The 20,370-nt window shown below is 38.3% G+C and overlaps 1 protein-coding gene across 1 annotated transcript in view; it reads left to right on the top strand.

Moving 5' to 3' along the window:
• The window catches only part of LOC132833437 (diacylglycerol kinase theta), a 193,401-nt gene that overhangs the window by 46,401 nt on the left and 126,630 nt on the right, over window positions 1-20,370 (top strand). The window contains exons 5-10 of the mRNA XM_060851717.1: window positions 5,037-5,162; window positions 6,722-6,875; window positions 8,599-8,685; window positions 15,990-16,090; window positions 17,912-18,135; window positions 19,233-19,323. Of these exons, the coding sequence (XP_060707700.1) occupies window positions 5,037-5,162; window positions 6,722-6,875; window positions 8,599-8,685; window positions 15,990-16,090; window positions 17,912-18,135; window positions 19,233-19,323 (783 nt within the window). The remainder of the gene's footprint in view (window positions 1-5,036; window positions 5,163-6,721; window positions 6,876-8,598; window positions 8,686-15,989; window positions 16,091-17,911; window positions 18,136-19,232; window positions 19,324-20,370) is intronic.

Genomic DNA, 20,370 nt, shown 5'->3' with positions numbered 1-20,370 from the left:
CCTCTTGCAATTCTTCATTCACTGTTCATGCACTGGTTTGGTCTAACATCATTTGTGATGCCCATTTTTTGCAAGGTTGTAGGATTCTTTAAATATATTGTGTTTAGTATGCTATGGCCAGCAGTGACCCAGCAGTGAGCTTTGACAGATTATCTCACTTAAGTGTCTCATGGACCCGGGGTCTTAGCTGGTGGGACTGGATTGGGTTGGGATATCTGGTCGGCTGGGATAGGTTGGACCGAACGGTCTATTTCCATGCTGTACATCTTTGACTCTATAAGCCCAAAGAGCGAACCCTATTGATTAGATTAGATTAGATTAGACTTACAGTGTGGAAACAGGCCCTTCGACCCAACAAGTCCACACCGACCCGCCGAAGCGAAACCCACCCATACCCCTACATTTACCCCTTACCTAACACTACGGGCAATTTAGCATGGCCAATTCACCTGACCCGCACATCTTTGGACTGTGGGAGGAAACCGGAGCACCCGGAGGAAACCCACGCAGACACGGGGAGAACGTGCAAACTCCACACAGTCAGTCACCTGAGTCGGGAAATGAACCCGGGTCTCAGGTGCTGTGAGGCAGCAGTGCTAACCACTGTGCCCCCGGGGGTGATCTCATTCAATTCACTCCAGTATCTGATTCAGTACCAGAAAGAGGTGGGCCCATTTGATTGTTTGTTTGCTCTAGACCAGTGTCTTCCGTGTTGTGATCCCAAATACCATTCTGCCATCACTCACCTGTGGCCTATATCCCTCGGTGATTCTGGGGCTAGGGTGGGCATATTGGAAGTGCCAACAGCCACCACTCATGCAAGGAACCTGGATTTGTGGCTCAGTGGTGCTTTGGCTTAGGGAAGGATGGCCATAGCCTGGTTAACTACATGACTGGTGAAAAGTGGTGATCAACATCTCTTATTGGCTTTTCATTCAGCAGATGTAACTGTCCCTTCGCCTTCCTTAAGAACTGCCGACTTTGTGGAAACCAAGAACTCAAATCTCACATTAATTTCCCAAAGGGAAAGAGGGCAAAACTGGAGAGACATCCTGTCATCTTCAAAATGATGGTTCAGTGAGTGGTGGTGGATCTCCTGCAGTCCCAACCAGTGGAAACCTAGATGGAATTGGAATTCAATAATTTTGTGGAATTAAGAGTCCAATGATGACCACAAAACTACTATTGATTGTTAGTAAAAAAAATTAAAGAAATCATTAAATATTACAAAACAAGAGGAGGCCATTTGGACCATCACATTTCCATCAGTTCAGTTGAAAATATCCACTTGAATACTTGCATCGTGTGAAACTTACACCATGGGGGAAATAATGCTACAAAGATGCAACCTGTGTAACAGCATTTTAAGCAAGAAAAATGGATCTTTTTCTTGGGTTTTTGAGTTAAAGCTTCTTGAGATTTAGCGTTTGTTAATTTTTGTTAATTAAGTCCGATTTTTGTTAATTAAGAGAGATAAGTGTTAGACCTGTAATTCTTTGATGTCAGTAAAGAGCTGTCTTCTTGGACCTCTGCCATTCATTGGATGGTCGGGACAATGTAAGTCTGCAACTGAGGGTGGTGGAACAATCAGTAGAAGTAAAAGAAACTAATGTTGCAGTATAAATATCTTAGATTGTTTCTTGAGTGTATTTAAGTAGATCTCAAGCCCTTAGAATTAGATAGGAAGAGGAGGAATATATTAAAAAAGAGCTGTTTTGAAAACCCAGTTGTACAAAATTTTCAAATGATAAATGAAAAGGTCAAAGGAAAAGAGAATGATGTTGATCTGTTTAACTGTCTCCTGTAATAGAAATACAACAGACATTTTCTTTTGAACAAGTTATACCAAATGGCCTACTCAGAAATTGAATTATAACCAACATCTGGGCATTGTTATTTAAAAGACAAAGTTTTAATGAGAAACTGGAGAAAACCTCACAAACCAGCCAGTGAGGAATGGGCAATGGTCGATCAGGTGGAAGTTCTGTCTGAATATTGTGACAAAAATTTGAACTGTTCAGGAAATTATAATGGCAGGTCTCTTGCATATTTTGAAAACACAGGCTAAAATATGCAAATGTTTTATTTAGCCAGATTACATAACAATGTGGTTAAATTTTGCCAGACATGTCATACAAATCAGGTACTGGGAAAATCCAAACCATCAATTAAAGCTATGCTTTGAATTTCAAAATCAGCTTTCAAGAAACCACTTAGCAGGGACTTATTGATTGTTTTTGAATTTGCAGTTGAAATTTTTTTAGAGATAAGGATTAGTCAAGAAATCCAATCAGATCAAGGTTCATATTGTCTGTCACAAATATTCTAAGGAAGAATAAACAAGTTTGGAAATAAAACAATTTGTCTTCAATTTATCACCCACAATCCCCTGGAGCAGAAGACATGCCTGAGGGCCGGGGTTATTGCTGCAACTGTCTCTGTGATTGGAGTTTATTGTCAAGAATATCATAACGTTTGGGGCAAATAAATTCCCTTGTTACTGTTTGTTACTGGGGATACCTTTAATGAGTCCACAAGATTTAGTCTTTTTGAACTAATATACACACATCAGATGGGAAGACCCTTTAAATATGGTAAGGAAAATATTATATACCAAAACTCAGTGATTGCACTTCCAGTCTGTGTCAAATTTTGAAAATTAACCAAAGCTCATGAGTTGGCCAAAAAAGTATTGGAGTAATGTTTAATACAATATGAAATCTAGAGCATTAATCAAGCTAAAATTTAAAACTTTGCTGATAAGATTGTAGTAATGTTATGTGTCTCTGGGGAATTATGAAAAGCAATGTTTACTATTGTATCAAAGCAAAACACGGCTCAGTGACATGAAATTTGATTTTTTTTTTAATGGCAGTCAGTGATTGGTGGCTATTGCAGTGATTGGTGCTAGGACCCCACATATTCATAATAGATATTGGTGATTTAGAGGAGAGAACTAAATGTAATGTCTCAAAACCTACAAATGGTATAGCGCTGTTTGGAAGGGTGAGCTGTGAGGAGCATGGAGAGATTTTGCAGTGTAATTTGGACAGGCTGAGTAAGTGAGTGCATACATGTCAGCTGCAGTATAATTTGAACAAATATGAGGTTATCTATTTTGGCAGCAAAAATAGGTAGGCAGCTGATTTGAATGGCTGTAAATTGAGAGATGGGAATGTACGAGAAAACCTGGGTGTCTTCATACACCTGTTGCTGAAAGTAATCAAGTTGGCGTAGCAGGTAGTTAAAAAAAAAAGGCAAACTGTATTGGCCTTCATAGCAAGATTTGAGTACAGGAACAAGGATGTCTTGCCATAGTTATACAGGTGAGGCTACACCTGGATCATCGTGTGCAGTTTTGGTCTCCATAACTGAGGAAGGATGTTCTTGCTAAAGGGAGAGTGCAGTGGAGATTTACCAGAGTGATTCCTGGTTTGGCAAGACTGATGTATGAGAAGAGATTGAATCATTTTGGATTATATTCACTGGAGTTTAGAAGAATGAGGGGTGGGGGGGGGGGGAATCTCACAGACAACTATATGAAATTCTAACAGGACAAGACAGGTTAGATGTAGCAAGAATGTTCCCAAAGGTGAATGAGTCCAGAAACAGGGGTCATAGTTTAAAAGTAAGTGGTAAACGTTTTAGTACTAACATAAGGATAAATTTCTTCACTCAGAGTGCTGAGGCTGTGGAATTTACTATCACAGAAAGTGGTTGAGACCAAAACATTGTGTTTTCAAGAAGGAAATAGATTTAGCTCTTCTCACTAAAGGAGTCAAGAGGTATGGGAGGATAATGAGGTTAGGGTCCTGGACTCAGAAATCATAATGAATGACCGAGCAAGCTCAAGAGTCCAAATGATCTACCCAGGTCTTATCAATGTGCTTAGTCTAGACAATTGAAAGAATTAGTGAAGATGAAGAATATGAAGAAAGACAGTTATATGGAGGATAATCAAAACAGAAATGGTGAAAGAAATAGTGTGTGAAATAAAAACATTACAATTTGAATTAATCACAAAGTGAAAATTTAAAAGTTGCCTATCCAGTAATCAGATTGAATACTACATCTCCCAGAAATTGCACACAAAGGTTACTACAGATTCATGAATTGATGTGAATATAGATGAAAAGAAATTACTTCTACCAGCGTTGAATTTTGGGAAACTGTTCGAATTGGCTATTGATGCCAGTGAATCCGTTTTGGACAATTTTACAACAAGAAGGGGAAATGGGGATTTAAAGGTCATTCTGTTGTTTTTCTCAAAAGCTGAATGCCAGAACGAATATTCAGTAGTGGAAAAGGATTGTTGTCTCTATGAAAGTTGGAAATTTACATTTTCAGCACTCTGAAGAAAGAGTCAAAAAATGTGGAGCTGCAAAAAGCACAGCAGGTCAATTAGTATCAAAGGAGCAAGAGGATCAATGTTTCATACAGGACCCTTCATCAGGACTGATGCTGCTTGACCTGCTTTGCTTTTTCCAGCTCCACGTTTTATCGACTCTAACTTTCCAGCATCTGCAGTCATCACTATCTCTAAGCACTCTGAAGAAAGTATTATTGATATGAACCACATTGCTTTGGCTTTCACAGATGATTGTGTGACAAAAATCAAAGACTGTTTTGTTGGAGTTTAATGCTAAAACAATGTAATTTAAAAATAGGAGGACCCTTTGGTAGGTCAGTGTGAACTCGATAGGTCGAATGGCATTGTAGGATTCTATGACAGCCTTGTGTGAGTATCTTCAGTGACTAACCACCAAGGTAACCATAATTAAGCATATGGTCTCTCAAGCCAGGTTTCACTGGGATGTAAATTTTCGACAATTGCCATTAGATGGGATTATAAAAGTTAATATTCTAAGAAGGTATGGGGATCGAAATTCACATTCGTGAAAATGGCGTTCATTTGAAATTTAATGCACTGTGTTCATGATAGGTTCAGATTAGAGATTGTTTGATAGTTTAATACTTAATTGCATCTTTCAAAGTTTGAAGCTTTGATTTATTAATATATCTTGTTCATTTACCAGGAATCTTATCACCATCACTGGAGAGAAGGAAATCTCTCCTCCACTGCGCGCTGTGATGTCTGTAAGAAGTCATGCGGTTCTTCAGAAGTGTTATCAGGCATTAGATGTGAATGGTGTGGGATAACAGTAAGTGAACAGTTTGATCAGTGGAGCTAACTGTTTTAAATATGGCATAGGTTATGCATAAATTGGTTTTGTGTATCTTAGAATGGGCAGAGGCAAAGAACCATGATAAATCACCCAACCATGGTTCCCATCACCAAGTGACTTCTGGAAAAATATTTGCCTATAATCTGTAAATACTGGTTAAAAAAAACTCCTCACTCTGAAGTAATAAATGAATATTCTGACCAGTTGAATGATCTTGACTGTATCCTGTAAAGAATGAATGAGCTACTTCAACCTATTTAACAATGTGTTTTTCTGATCTTGAATAAAATTATACATTCTGTTAAGTAATTACTGGGTTTCACTAAGCTGTAAATAGTCACTGAATTATTCTGAATATAACCAACAAATAACCAAATAATTGGTCCAGTTCTGAAGGAGGTTTACTGGACCTGAACATTAACTCTACAATCTCTCTACAGGTACTGCCACACGGACTGAACTTTTCCAGCATTTCCTGATTTTGTAATTATTTTCCTGATTTGAAACATTGACTTCTCGATTGGTTTTGGGATGAATTTTTTTGATTTATTGTTGTCACGTACTAAGATTGAGCAAAATGTATGTTTATGCATGCTATCCAGACAAATCGTACATTACGTAAGTACATTAGGGTAATAGAACAGAATACGTAATATAGTATTACAGCTCCAGAGAAGGTACAGTGAAAGATGATATCTATATATGAGGATAAGTCTGATAATAACAGGAAAGAAACTGTTCTTGAATTTGTTGGGTACATGTTTTCAAACTTTTGTGTCTTCTGCCAGACAGAAGAGGGTGTAAGAAAGTATAATCAGTGTGGGAGGGGTCGTTGATTATGTTGACTGCTTTCCCAAGGCAGTAGAAAGTAAAAAAGGAGTCAATGAAAGGAGGGCTGGGTTGTGTTCACAACTCTATAGTTTCTTGTGTTCTTGGGCAGAGCAGTTGTCATATCAAGCACCGATGCATCCAGGTAGGATGCTTTCTGCGGTGCATCTGTAAAAATTTGTAAAAGTGATATTGTGGGACCGCTGAATTTCCTTAGCCTTCTGAGGAAGTAGAGATGTTGGTGTCCTCTCTCCACTTTATTGCCGACGTAGACCAGGTTAGTTGGTGGTGATATTTACTCTTAAGAACTTGAACCTCTTAACTACCTCCACTTCAGCACCATTGATACAGATGGGGGTGTGTTCTCCACTCCACCTCCTGAAGTCAATGACCCGCTCCTTTGCTGACATTCAGGGAGAGATTGTTGTTGCTACACCATGCTACTAAGCTCTCTATCTCTTTTCTATACTCTTTCTTCTCATTGTTTTATGGCTGGCTATTTCCTACTGTAGTTTGGTTTAATTTATTGGACATAAAGAGTGACCATTCTCAGTCGCCAAAAAACAGTCTTGGTCCATGTGCCTCAACAGACAGTAACATTACAATAACATGAGCAGACCCACAGCACGTGAAAAAGCCTTTATCTTTTCTTAAACTCAAGCCACATTATTTATGTATCAAGGAATGTTACCTTCCCTCCCTAATAGGTTCATGCTGACTGCTACAGTAGCCTCACACCAGAATGCAATTTTGGAAGGTTGCGGAAGATGATATTGCCTCCAAATTGTGTGCGTGTTTGTGTGCGCAATTTCACTAAGTTCCACTGTTTTCGGATATCAGAAAATGCACAAATTGAATCAGGTAAGTTGGAGAAACTGTTGAATTTCTGATTATTCTGTATTAATGCGATTACAACAAACTGCGGAAATCCATTAGTGGATGGTAATTGCTTCCTGGCCCTTAAAATATTTTGAAGGTCTTGTTTCATTTCAAAATTTGAATTTGAGCAAAGCTGATTAGTTGAAATTTAAAACCATGTACATCTTGTAAATGTTCTGAAGTGTGGCCTTAAAGGAAATAAAACAGGCAAGCTGAACTGCTGAGTGTTGGGTGATGATCAATCATTTTTCAAATTGTGATTTGTTCCAAAAGACAGTTTATGCTGGATGTTATTCTCCATATATATTATTCTGTATCAGTAACTTTTCAGAATGTTTGTATTTATAATTGTATTTTAATGGCGAACAGATTAGTCCAATTATGCTCTTTGTTTTAAATGTTTTATTTTCATTTTAAAAGTCAGACACATTGGAAAAAGAAGCCATAAGGTGTATTTCGTGGACTGAACTAATTTAACTAAATTGCCAAAGGTTTCTATGCTTTGTATTAGGGCTAAGTTAATTTCTGTGGTATAAAGTTGCTGATCGTAATGCTCATGATGAAGACTTGAAGACCAATTAGTTTGACAGAGACTGCCCAGTGCTAGCTTACATGTACTAATGTAGCCTTTTGGCAGAACACATGGAATGTGTGCTCATGCGTGATCATAACTCAGTTAGATTCAAGGTTTCTTTTGAAAAAGAACAAGGATTGCCCTGAAATCTAAGTTCTAAATTAGCGGGAAGCAGATTTTGATACAATCAGGTATGATTTGGACAGAGTGGACTCGGAACCAATACTTTTAGGCAAACTTGTCAGAGTTGTAGGAAGCACTCGAAGAAAATAGGGAGCCTAAAGGGCCAGTAAATTCTAATAGAGACAAAGGTTGGGACCAATAAATCTTGGCTATCAAGGAATATTCAGGATTGTGTAAAGAAAAGAAGGGAAGCTTATGGGCGATATGAAGGCTCAACAGTAGCAGCCATAGTGAATGTTCCTAGGTATTGAGAGATTGTCTTATGAGAAAAGCTTAAACAAGTTGGGACTCTACTAATTGGAATTTAGAAGAATGAGAGATGACCTTATTGACCTCATTGAACACAAAGATTCTTAAGAGGTTTGACAAGGTAAATGCAGAGCAGATGTTTCCCCTCATGGGAGAGTCTAAGCCCAGAGGGTACATGTTTCAGAATAAATTACTGCCAATATAAGACTGCCAATATAATTTGTTCTCTGAGCGTTAAGAGTTTTGGAATTCTTCGCCGTAGTGTGTTGTAATGGCGCAGTCCTATATGTTTATGGCTGAGAGAGATTCTTAATCGCTTGAGAAATCAAGGGTTACTGAGAAAGGGAATAAAAGTGGTAGTAAGGAAATTTGGATCAACCATGTTCATTTGAATAATGGATCGGGCTTAAGGAGTCAGACAGCCTACTCAAAGCATAAAATGCCATGGGCTAAGTGCTGGAAAATAGGATTCAAATGGTTAAGTGGTTGTTTTCAACTGTCGCAGACTTGATGGGCCTATTTCTGTGCTGTAGACCTCTGTGACAGTGTAGTATGGATATATAGCTAGGGAATGTGTTTGCACATATTTAGCTATGTAATTGTGTGTGTATGTGAGGCTGTGTGACCATTAATAATGCAGCACCTGTATTCCCAAAGTAATTGATGTGTAAAGTTGCTGATATGACTGTGTTTCCACAGTTGCTGATGAAACTGATGATGATAATATCAATATGTGGAATCAAACATCACATAAAGATGCACATTCTGCTTCCACAACTGATTCAGGTAAAATAACTTTGCTTTAATCTCTTCAGACCACTTTTACTCAGGTTTACATTTGAAAAAAACTAATGAACAAATGTTGCATTTTTTTAGCTTCATAAATTTCAGTATATTTGTTAAGGATTGTGCTATTCAACTCACAGTAGATGATTGCTTGAGATGATGTCCTTTTTGTCTGATTGACAGATTATTTGTGGATGCGTACATAGAACATAGAACTGTACAGCACAGTACTGGCCCTTTGGCCCTTGATGTTGTGCTGATCTTTTATCCTACTCTAACATCAAACTAACCAAAATACTCTTCATCCATGTGTCTATTCAAGAGTCACTTACATTAGGGACATTTATCTGACCTCACTACCTCTGCTGGCAGTAAAGAACCTACCTTTGACACCTCCCTTAAACCTTCCTCCTGTTATCTTAAAATTATGCCCCCTCATGATAGCTATTTCCACTCTGGGGAAAAGTCTCTGGCTATCCACTGTATCTATGCTTCTCAACTCTATCAAGTCACCTCTCATCCTCCTTTACTCCAGTGAGAAAAGCCCATGCTCTCTCAATCTTTCTTCATAAGACATGCCCTCCAAGTCCAGGGAGCATCCTGTAAATCTCCTCTGCACCCTCTTTAAAGCTGCCATATCCTCCTCATGAGGCATCTGGAACTGAGCACAGTATTATAAGTATGGTCTAGCTAGGGCTTTAAAGAGCTGCAGCATTGTCTCGTGGCTGTTAAACTCAATCTCCCTGCTAATAAAAGCCAACGCACCTTACTCCATCTTAACAACCCTACCAACATCAGTAGCAATTTTGAGACATCATGGACGTGGACCCCAAGATCTCTCTGTTCCTCCACACTGCCAAGAATCCTGCCTTTAACCCTGTATTCTGCATTCAAGTTTGATCTTCCAAAATGAATCACTTTCCATGTTGTACTCCATCTGCCACTCCTCAGCCCAACTCTGCATCCTGTCAATGTCCCATTGCAACCTACAATAACCCTCTACACTATCCGCAACTCCACCAACCTTTGTGTCATCGGCAAACCTACAAACCCACCCTTCCACTTTCTCATCCAAGTCATTTATAAACATCACAAAGAATAGAGGTCCCAGAAAAGATCTCTGCGGAACACCGCTGCTCACCGAGCTCCAGGCTGAATACTTTCCATCTGCTATCATCCTCTGTCTCCTATGGGCCAGCCAATTCTGTATCCAGACAACCAAATTTCCCTGTATCCCATACCTCCTTACTTTCTGAATGAGCCTACCACAGGAAACCTTATCAAATGCCTTGCTAAATTCCACTTATGTCACATCCACTGCTCTAACTTCATTAATGTGTTTTGTCATATCCTCAAAGAATTCAGTAAGGCTTCTGAGGCCTTATATGTCAAATCAAATTTGTGCTTCAGGTGCGATTGAAAGCTAATAAAATGATACTTACTCATTCTGCTTTGCACACAGGAATTATTTTCACCTTTCTGTTGTTAACCATGTCTTATCATAATAAAGCATCTTTAATAAAATGGAACCCCCGAAGTGTTTCACCAGAGCAAAAACAAAGGCGTCTTTGTTTTTAGGAGCTCAAGGAAATATTAAGTCAGATGACTGGAAACTTTGTCAGATAGGTATCAAGGAGTATTTGAAAGAAGCAAACCAAGGTTGAGGGGTGGAAAGCTGTAGGCAAGGTTTCTAAGAGTTTGGGGGATGTATTAGACTGTTGAAGGAAGTAACTATATAAGGAGTGAATGCCTTCATATCTGAAGAAGGGTCCCTGGACCTGAAACATTGACTCTGCTTTCTCGCAACAGATGCTGCCAGACCTGCTAAGTTTATTCAGCAAGTTCTATCTATTTCAGAATTCCAGCTTCTGCAATTCTTTTTTTAATAAAGGATATGATGAGTGAACATTTTAAAAAGAATAGCAGAGTTGTGTAGCGTCAATGTGAATTTAACAGAGTCAACATAGTCATGTATGAAAACCTTTATTGGAGTTTTTTGCAAATGTTATTTGGAGAATATACTAAGGAGATCCATGTGGTGGATTTGGATTTTCAGAAGGCTTCTGATCAGATTCAACACAGGAAGTTAATCAATGAGATTAGAGTGCATGCGTTTTGAGGTAATATGGTAGTATGGATTGAGAATTGGTTTACAGACAGAAAACAGGAATAAATGGATTATTCTCACAATGGCATGTTCCGAGTAATGTGCTGCTGCAAGAGTCAATGCTAAGGTACTCAGCTGTCCACAATCTTTGTCAATGATCTGGGGGTTTGCTTGTAATATTTCCAGTTTTTGTGATGACACAAAACTACATGGGGATGCAAGGAGGTCTCAAGTAGGCTTGTACAGGTTAATCAGAAGACCATAACTGTTGAAAGTTTGGCTAGAGCTGATACATCAAGGGAACTGGAAGTCCTTATTCATAAAGCATGCAGGTGCAACATGCAATTAGGAAGGCAACAATGTCGACTCCTTCATGTCAAGAAGATCTGAGTACAAAGTTCAAGGTGTATTTCTGCAGTTATGAAAGCTCTTGGTATGACTTCATCTGGAATATTGTGTACAGTTTTGGTCCCCTTATCTAAGGAAGGATATACTTGCCATTGAGGGAGTGTAGCAGAAGTTCACCAGGTTATTCTCTGGAATGATAGGATTTTCTTATGAGGAGAGATTGGGAAGACTGGGTCTGCATTCTTCAGAATTTCGAAAAATGGGAGGTGATCTCACTGAAACTTGCAGGGCATGACAGGGTGGATCTGTATCGGATGTTTCTCTTGGTTGCTGAGTCTAGAACCAAGGAACATGATCAGAGGATAAGGAGTCGACCATTTACAACTAAGATGAGGAGCATATTCTTCACATAGAAGATGATGAATCTTGGAAATTCTCTTTCCGACAGGGCTGTTGAAGTTCAATCTATATGCAGGTTCAAGACTGGTTTCTAGAGACTAATGACTTAAAGAAATATGGAGATAGTGGAGGAAAGTGGTAGACCGGCCAAGATCAGATTTGAATGCCAGAGTTAGCTCAGTGGGCTGAATGGCCTCTTCTTCTGTTCCTCTGTAAACAGTTGAATACATTTCCATTACTGATTGAGCAATTAAAATTGGGGGTGCAAAAGTAAGCCACAATTATTTAGTAAGAATGAGAAGGAATCTTTAAACAAAAATACTTTAAATCAAATTGTAGTTTTAAGTATAACTAAGAGATCAGAGGTAGACTGTGCTTTGAGTGCAGAAGTAGTTCTTTGGATAGATGAGAGAGATATTAAGGGTTTTTGACTAAAGGAATGATAACTATGGAATGCAAGGACCAATCAAATTCTTTTGCTGGGGAAAGATTTATTTTTCCCTTCAGAACATTCAAGAAAAGCCAAAGTGTTGGTGATTGAAACAGGTAGGTTGTATGTTCTGGTTCCATTGTACACATCCAATGAGACTGTGACTTGTTATCTGAACGAGTGGTAATTGGGGTAGTTAAGGAATTACCCAAGATGATCAGAAGATTAGATAGGGTGAAGCCTTTTTCCTTGGATGGTGATGGCTAGCACGAGGGGACATAGCTTTAAATTGAAATATTATAAATATAGGACAGATGTCAGAAGTAGGTTCTTTGCTCAGAGAGTTTAAGGGTGTGGAATACCCAGCTTGCAACAGTAGTGGACTCATCAACATTAAGGGCATTTAAATGGTCATTGGATAAACTTATGGCTGATGTTAGAATAGTGTAAGTTAGATGGGCTTTAGATTGGTTTCACAGGTTGGCGCAACATTGAGGGCCAAAGGGCCTGTACTGCACTGTAATTTACTCATGAAGAATGATTTAGCAGGAAAGTTATAGCTTCATGTATAATCACAGAATGAACAGGTTCTTGATATTTCTCCATTGTATGTAGTGACTGGAGCAACGGCTAAGCAAAGTCCATCACCAGAGGTCACAGCAGTACTGCAAGCATGTATTCAGGTCTCTGAAACTCCACTTAAAGATTAGGATAATTCAAAAGAATTGTTTGGGACGTGTCGTCTTTAATTGAGACACAGGAAGTAGGTCCAGAGTTCTTAAATTACACAAACAAATCACACTGCAGCTGAGGCTAAAGAAGATCCAGAGTGCTACTACATTAAACAGAGAGTTCCCTGAGAAAGTGGAGATGCCCTCATAAACATGACGATGAAGATTGGATGGTTGGAAGGCAATATTGAGAGCAGCACATGAAATTCTTATAGTAGGATATGGAAAAAATAAAGAAAACATAAGCATCAATACATAGGTTTTAAAAAAAACAAACCATTTTCAGAATTTCTGTTTTTATTTCTGATTTTCAGCTTCTGCGATTCTTTGTATTTTTAAAATAAAACAAGAACTGCGGATGCTAGAGATCTGAAACAAAAAGAGGAATTGCTGGTGGAATGAGCAAGTCTGGCAGCATTTGTGGGAAGAAAGCAGAGTTAATGTTTCAATTCCAGTGATTGTTCATCAGAACAGGTTTATCACCTTTGATAGCTATACCAATGTTTTGAAGATTCATTCTGTTGTCGTTAGAAAATTGTGGCAAACTATTCCCAAAAACAAAAGCAGGAAGACAGGTCTTCCTTACAAATGTGGATTATGATTCAGAAGCTAATATTTAAGGACAATTATTGTTAAGATAGTAGTGGAAAAGCTGTGCCATTTAAGTTAAAGAAGATTGCAATTACGTTCAGAGACTTAGAAATCACGTTGTAGTTGAGATTCGTAACTCTAGTTTATTAAGCTAATGTAACATGAAGAGCATGCAAGACAAGTAAATCTAGCTAAAGTGAATTTACAAAAGCAAGAATAACTTACTTAGGGTGTATCATAGGACAAGATGAAGTGTTGTCAAGGTGAAAAATGAAATCTCTGATAGAATTCCCTGTTCCTAAAAAAAAATTTTAAAAAATGAACTGAAAGTATTTGTGGGTTTTATCAAAAACTTATTCATCATTTCAGAACATTTGCTGTAACCCTAACTTCAAACAAATTTATTAAGAGAACAAGCAAAGGTGGTATGGTCAACAGAAAGTCAGTCAGTCTGTGAGAAACTGAAGGCAATCTGAATAAACAAACTGGCATTGACTTCCTGATTTTTCCAGACCTTTCAAAATGGTGATTGATGCTAAAGATTTGCGGGTAGATGCAGTCTTGTTACAGGCTGAGGAGTTGACAATAGAGAAGACAGTGGGGTACTTTTCTAAGAGACTAAACCATATCAGGAGAAGTACTCTATTGTAGAGAAAGAGGGTTTGACATCATTATTAATGTAAAAAGTGAGGTTTGCAGATGCTGGAGATCAGAGCTGAAAATGTGTTGCTGGTTAAAGCACAGCAGATCAGGCAGCATCCAAGGAACAGGAAATTCGACGTTTCGGGCCAGAGCCCTTCATCAGGATTTCCTGTTCCTTGGATGCTGCCTGACCTGCTGTGCTTTAACCAGCAACACATTTTCAGCATCATTATTAATGCTTTGATGTCAATGCTGAACATAGAAACAGAGAAACATTAATCTACATGGACCATAATCCACTGTCATTTATTTAAAGTTTCAAACTTGACATGCAAGAACATTACAGCACAGTACAGGCCCTTCAGCCCTCGATATTGCGCCAACCTGTGAAAATAATCTGATGCCCATCTAACCTACACCGTTCCATTATTATCCATATGTTTGTCCAATGCTCATTTAAATGCCCTTAACATTGGCGAGTCTACTACTGTTGCAGGCAGGCCATTCCACACATCACTACTCTGAGTGAAGAAACAACCCCTAATATCTGTCCTAAGTCTATCACCCCTCAATTTAACGACAATAGGAAGTTCTCCTATAATGCAGTAATTACGTGCCAGCGAAACCTCGCTTAATAGAAAATCACTTAATGTAGATAATGGAGCCTATGGGAAAAGTGGGGTTAAGGGCAGACCAGGAAAAAGAAATCTCATGGTCACTCAAAAATCACCCAAAAGTCTAACACAACGTATAGTACAGCCTGAATGAAGATATAAATCATTTTATCAATGTTAGAAATCACACAACACCAGGTTATAATCCAAAAGGTTTATTTGGAGGCACTTACTTTCGGAGCTCTGCTGGAGTATATACTCCACAACCACCTGATGAAGGAGCAGCACTCCGAAAGCTAGTGCTTTCAAATAAACCTGTTGGAGTATAACCTGGTGTTGTGTGATTTTTGACTTGGTACACCCCAGTCCAACACCAGACCTGCAAATCATATTTATCAATGAAATAAAGGTAAATTTAACACAGTGCATTTAAAAAAATATTTGTTAATGCAGGGACAGAGGGTTATTGTGGTGCTTAAGGTAGACACCTCATTACTGTTAAGTGAGCTGTATCACACATTTCTCCTTATGGTCAAAACGCTTTATAATATTTAGCTTGTATTCCAGTGTTATAGCCTGCCTTTTGCATTCACTACCTGTAATATTATCACCAGGACGCTTCTTGCTAACATTTTTGTCACTATACGCTTCCATTTTTTCAAAAAAAAGGGATAATCTGAGTAGTGTATCTTTCATAGGAAGTTGCTCAATGTATCTTTCTCAAAAAACTGTTCTCTGTACAGTACCTCTCACAGAAAGCCACCCAACTGGCAGATGACATCGGCACATGAGCTGGAACTATGTAGGCCACAGAGTACTGTGAGCAGTTCTGGAATCTCCTTTATAGGAAAAGTGTGATTTCCACTGAAGTGTGTGCAGAGGAGATTTATCAGGATGCTACTTGGAATAGAGTGTTTTAGTTATGAATAGAGATTGGAGAGACTTTTTTTTCCTTAGTCTACTCTGCTCCGAGTGGAGGAGACCTGACTGTGATATATAAGATTATGAGGTATGTAGGATAGACAGGGAGGAATGTTTCCCCTTGGTGGAAGGATCAATAACTGAGGTGGGTTAATAGATTTAATGTAAGGGCAGCAGGTTTAGAGGGGGTGTGAAGAAAATACTTTCACCCACAGTGTGATGAGAATCTGGGGCTCACTGCCTGTAAGGGTGGTAGCAACAGAAACTCTTATAATATGTTAAGTAATATTTAGATGTGTACTTGTGATGCAAAGGCATGCAAGGTTCATGTGCTTGAAAATAGGATTAGAATAGTTACATGCTCGTTTTTAACTGGCACAGACTTAGTGGGCCAATTGGCCTTTTTCTGAGATGTAGTCCTCTATCACTATATAGTGTATTTTTATGCCAAAAAGTATTTCTAGGGATTTTATAATACTGCTTCATGTTCTTTATTATATACTTGTATTAATTCTTCTCAGGCAAACAAAGTCTCAAGATATTTGATGGAAGTGATGCAGTCAAGCGGAATCAATTTCGACTAATTACTGTTCCTCGAATTTCAAAAACAGAAGAAGCAGTGGTGCGTCAAACTCAAATTAGTAACAAAACTGCCAACTAAAATGGATTTATAAAATTTTATAAATTCTGTAAAGTTAATTATTCAAGTACTACCCCTTTACTAATGCTAATTAGTTTTAGTGCCCTATTTTCATAAACCCTTATTTATTTTCTATAATATTTATGGGAGAAATGGCCTGCATCTTGCTCTGTGAAGACAGACACAAAATAACTATTTAGTTTCTCAGCCATTTCCTTTTTCTACACTATAAATTTTCTTGCTTTGGTTTGTAATGGGGCCCACATTGGAACTTGCTAATCTTTTCTTTTTCACATATCTATAGAAGGTTTCACAGTCTGCCTTTATGATTCTTCTCTAGCTTAGGTTTTTAATCTCTTTTCCCTTTCTTTATCGGTTTCTTGAACATCCTTTGCTGGGTTCCAAACTGATTCCAATCCTCAGTCTTAGCATTGTTTTTCTTGCACCCTGTAAGCCTTTGATCTAATACAACCTTTAACTTCTTTTGTTAGCTGTGATTACTTCTTTCTTCCTGTTGAGTATTTGTGTCTCAAAGGAAGGTATATTTTGTGTAGATCTTGTAATACTACTTCAAACATTGGCCACTGCCCGCCTACCATTCAGTATTTCATTGTATTTTCCCAATCCCTAGTGGTGATATGCGCCTCATACCTTTAGTCTCCTTATGTTTAGATTTAAGATGCAAGCTTCAATATGAATTATATCACTTTGCAACTTAATCTGAAATTTTATTAACATAATGGCCTGAATTTCTCAGGTTTATTTACAGCAAAGCTATTAATTAGTCCTTTCTCATTTCCTAATATTAAATGTAAAATAGCTTGATACCTAACTGGGTCTTCAACATGCTGCTCCTGAAACCCATCTTGTACATACTCAGGAATTCATCCTACTGCATGAATACTGATTAGGTTTATTTTTATTCACTTGCTGGACATGGACATCACTGGCTGGCCAGAATTTATTGCCATCCCTAACTGTCCTTTATGGCTTGCTAGGCCATTTCGTGTGGCATTTGAGAGACAACCATATCGCTGCCGATCTGTAATTGCGTATAGGCTGCACCAGGTGAGAATGGCAGATTTCCTTTCCTGAAGGACATTAGTGAGCCGGACGAGTGTTTCTAACAATCAGTAATGGTTTCATTGTCATCATTATATTCTTAATTCCAAATCTTTTAATTGAAAGCAGTTTTCATCATCTGCCACATGGGTTGCGATCCCGGGTGCCCGGAATATTAGATGAGTTTCTGGATTAGTAGTCTTGTGATAATAGCATAAGGCCATTGCCTCCCCAGTTTATGTGCAAATTGAAATTGTGTGTTATTATTGTATCGTTCCAACTTAGATAAGAGGAGACTGCACAAACAAAATTAAATGAGTACAATCCTTTTGGTGAAGAAGTACCTCCTCAACTCAGTCCTAAATTTGCTCCCCCTTATTTTGAGGCTATGCCTCCTACCTCTAGTTTCACCCACCAGTGAAAACAACCTCCCTTTTCCTATCTTATATATTCCCTTCATAATTGTATGTTTCTATAATATACACCCCTTGTTCTTTGAAATTTCAATGCTATTTTCTCTTCTGTTCTCCCAGTGCTAAAAAACATTATTTTTCAAAGCTAGATATGAACGATTGCACTCAATTTATATTCAAACAATTTTTACTTAAGATTTTACTTTGAATCTTTTCCTTTGCTCAGTGTCTTGTGGGAGTGAGAGGATAGAGAATGTGATATGTGTGGTTTATGTCAACAGTTTAATAATGTATTTATTTGGATTTAACTGAAATTCCACTTTGATAGGAAGCTGCATTGAGAGCATACTACATTCCAGATGATCCTCAGGAATATGAGCTCCAAACGTTTACCCAAGATTCTCTCTACAGTGATGACATCATTAACCGAAATGGAGGCTGGATGGAAAGCAAAAATTTATCAGTGTTCCGAGATACAATCCCTGAGGCATGGATCCTACGGGCAAAGCCAAAAGATTGTGAAATAGTCAAAATTTATCCAGGATGGTTAAAGTAAGTTGCCTATTATGGGTAAGCAGATGTTCAAGTAATATAGCTGGTGTTTGCTGATAATACAATAGCCAGTCCAATCTACAGAGCGATGCAGTGGATTAAGCAGTAACTGGAGCAATGGTGATGCACTGGGCTAATAAAACAGGGGCTAATGTTTTGAGAGCTAATGCTTTGGGTTTAAATGTGACCATGGCATTATGTGGAATTTAAAATACAATTAATAATCTGGAATATATGGCCAGTATCTGCAATGATCATGACAACTATTGTTAATTACTCTGTAAATCCACCTGGAACCCCCATATACTTTTTGGAAAGGAAGTCTGCCATCCTTACCTGGCCTGGCCAACATGTGACTTGAGATCCACAGCTGTGTGGCTGACCCTTAACTGTTACTCTGAAATGGGCTGGTAAACCACTCAGGAGAAAGTGAGGACTGCAGATGCTGGAGTACCAGAGTTGAAAAATGTCATGCTGGAAAAACACAGCAGGCCAGGCAGCATCCGAGGAGCAGGAGAATCGACGTTTCGGGCATAAGCTTCCTGAAGAAGGGCAGATCTGTCAGATCAACACGTGTTAATTGTGTAATGGTGAGAGATTTCCAGCACTGTAGCTTAAAGAAAGCATAAAAGTTGGATTGTAAGGATTTTTCTTTTACAATTAATCTAAAAATCCAGATGCTTGGTAGCTCCAGTAATGCAGTCACAGCTGGCTTTGAATTTGGAAACACCACCTCTTCTTACGTTGCTTGTTTGGGAGAAGCTGTCACTGGATGGTGAAACTCCTGTTAAGACAGATCAGTCCTGGCAGTGGCAAGGGAGACCAGCTGATTCACCAATGCCTCAAAGTGAAAACAAGATCATGGGAAAGAGTGGGGAGTTGCATAAACTTGTTAAAGGTAATTCCCTGTTGTACTAGCATTTAAGCTTTAACAAAACTTTTGACTTTTGCTTTAATCATTCATGAGTCCAAGTATTGCTGGCTGGGCCAGCATTGATTATCCATCCCTAATTTTCTTAGAGGATGTTTCAATGACAGTTAATATTTCATCTTTTAGTATGCTCATTTGTTAGTTCACACCTGTTTTCATGTTTCAGATTTGGAGTGGCTTATATCTCGATTCCTGTAAATATCGAGACAACAGTCAAAGCCATTATCCAGGAAGTTCTTTTGCAACTGGGACGACAGGTTAGTTCCAGCTAGAAGTTCTTTATGACTTACTTTGTTTAATGTAATTATCTAGCAATGTGCTGTAACTAACCATGATAAGCGAGCAAGCTTGTTTCTTTGCTGTAGGTACAGTGTAATCCAATTTATGTCATTGAATCAGAGTACAAAAACACAGTAATCTCTTCTATGTCAATGAATTGTTGTTGTAAACTAGTTTAAGTATTATAGATGAAGCTGTTCCATGGTGAATACATTATATAGTAAAGAAGAAGGTAACATTTTGACTTACTGATCAAAAGAGGAAAAATAGAGGGCATTAATGTAAACACAGATATGCAGGGACAGAGCCAGAAAAACAGTAACTCCGAGTATTCTCTCCTTTATAATCAAGGTATCATTGACCAACCATGCAGGAACCCGAGCATTGTCCTGAGCCAGTTGTGTTGAGACTTACATGATTTAAAAAATTTTTAAAAAATTATGTTTGGTTTGGAACTGAGAGCTGAAGGTGACCTGTTAACCGTGAGCAGCATTTTATTTTACAAAAATGAGAAAAAAACTGATATTTGTTTATGAGGCCAGGCCTGAAAGTTGATTGCAGGTTAACTCTTGATCAACGAACTGTATAGATGTTGTGACTTCAGAGAGGAATTATACTCAGATACCTGATGTTTCGATATTAGCTGGGGCCTCACAGGGACCAGTCAACCAGTCTAACAAAGGGAAAACCAAAGTTTGAACTAGTTTTGAATTTTTTTTGTTAAAGATTGCGATTGCCAAAGCTACAGGAGGGAGAGCTGATTACTGTCTGCTTATCTTACCATAATCAACACAATTTAAGTTCAGAGAATAGAATCTCCATTATAGGTATTAAGCAATTATTCTTCAGTGTCTGCTGGAAATTATTTGCATTGACCAGTGCTTTCAGAAACAAATGAAGATACAGTGACATGTGCCTGTGATACTACAGATAGTGGAAACAGCTTAAGTAAACTGGAGAGTTAAATTTCTTTTATTTTTCATCAAGTTATCCTGGATATGTGTCTGCCTTTGTAAATGGGAGCT

The sequence above is a fragment of the Hemiscyllium ocellatum genome, chromosome 36, assembly GCF_020745735.1.
Source record: "Hemiscyllium ocellatum isolate sHemOce1 chromosome 36, sHemOce1.pat.X.cur, whole genome shotgun sequence".
Lineage (NCBI taxonomy): Eukaryota > Metazoa > Chordata > Chondrichthyes > Orectolobiformes > Hemiscylliidae > Hemiscyllium > Hemiscyllium ocellatum.
The sequence above is the reverse complement of the archived record's forward strand: the minus strand, read 5'-3'. Positions and strand labels throughout refer to the sequence as shown.